We start from the raw sequence: 1215 nt of genomic DNA on the forward strand, positions 1-1215 counted from the left end.
AACTTGTCACCTTGAAGGAAGGGATTCTTCGCCTTCTGCCAAAGAAGTTAGTGTTAGCAGTGACTCTTTTTGAAAAGTTGTTTTGCTTACCGATTTGCTCGACTTTTTCGATGCTTTGCCCGATCCCACTGATCGCTTCACCACCTTCTTCACTTGCGCGTTGCCCGACTGTTGTATGCAAAGAAAATCGAGTGTTTAGAAATGGTTTTCAACTCATCTTCATTCCTAACTTACTCGTTTGATGAAAAACTTCTTGGCGACGACCTTGTGATTGGGCGGAGTATGCATGTTCTCAAGAATCTTGTCCATCGTGCTGTCCATGAGTCCCTCATTCTGAATAGACCGGGCCAGCGTCTCTAGCTCATTTTCATCGGTACTGCCCGGACAGGCGAACATGTGCTCGTNACCTTGTGATTGGGCGGAGTATGCATGTTCTCAAGAATCTTGTCCATCGTGCTGTCCATGAGTCCCTCATTCTGAATAGACCGGGCCAGCGTCTCTAGCTCATTTTCATCGGTACTGCCCGGACAGGCGAACATGTGCTCGTTGTCGCACATGCACTCCTGCGACGCCTGGTACTCCTTGCTAAAGTCCGCTGTGTTGCTGAACTCGTCCAGACAGCCGTCATCACCTGAAAGGGAAAGGAACTAGTTCAAACACTTTTTTTTCATTCCCAAACGACAATTGTACCTGTGTAGCCGACCGGGCACGGATTGGGCGGGTTGCAGTAAGCAGGCAGAACCGAGTCAGACTTGATCACCTGAATGTTGGCCACCGAGCCGTCCGGTTTGAGGCGCTGTGTGCCCTCCCCGGCGCCGCCCTGCATGTACTGGTGGCCGTACAGTGAGGAGTGCTCGAGGAACTCCTTCCGCGGCACTGGCTCTCGAGGCAGCAGAATGTCATCGCGTGTCTGGAAGTGGTATCGAGTCATCAGTGCGTCGCCATTGCCGCCGTCCTTCCGAATTCGGTAGTTCTCCTGAGGTATGAGAGCAGGGAGTTACACAAAGTAAAAAAGAATGTAAAGACACACTTACATCGGCGACATTGCCATCAACAGCAGCAAAAAGTCCTCCGGCGTTGTTCTCCAGTGAGCCCTCTGGTCCAGTTTGAATGTGACTGAGAAAGTCCTGAACGAGCGAGTTAGGAAGATAGTCAAGCTGGCCGTTGCTGCCTCCGCAGTGTACACCGCCGCTGCCCAGCAGGAGGGCTGACGCG

At 52.0% G+C, this 1215-nt stretch overlaps 1 protein-coding gene across 1 annotated transcript; it reads right to left on the reverse strand.

Annotated features, from left to right (window-relative positions):
• Positions 1-90: 90 nt before the first annotated feature.
• LOC108354901 (uncharacterized) lies at positions 91-976 on the reverse strand (the record flags this gene model as incomplete). Its single annotated transcript, XM_017606076.1, has 4 exons — positions 91-168; positions 235-407; positions 458-631; positions 691-976. Coding segments are annotated over 4 exons (711 nt in total), but the record flags the coding sequence as incomplete, so codon positions are not given.
• Between the last annotated feature and the right edge of the window lie 239 nt (positions 977-1215).

The sequence above is a fragment of the Rhagoletis zephyria genome, unplaced genomic scaffold (genome assembly GCF_001687245.7).
Source record: "Rhagoletis zephyria isolate East Lansing unplaced genomic scaffold, Rhagoletis_zephyria_1.1 Rzeph_scaffold_40325, whole genome shotgun sequence".
NCBI lineage: Eukaryota > Metazoa > Arthropoda > Insecta > Diptera > Tephritidae > Rhagoletis > Rhagoletis zephyria.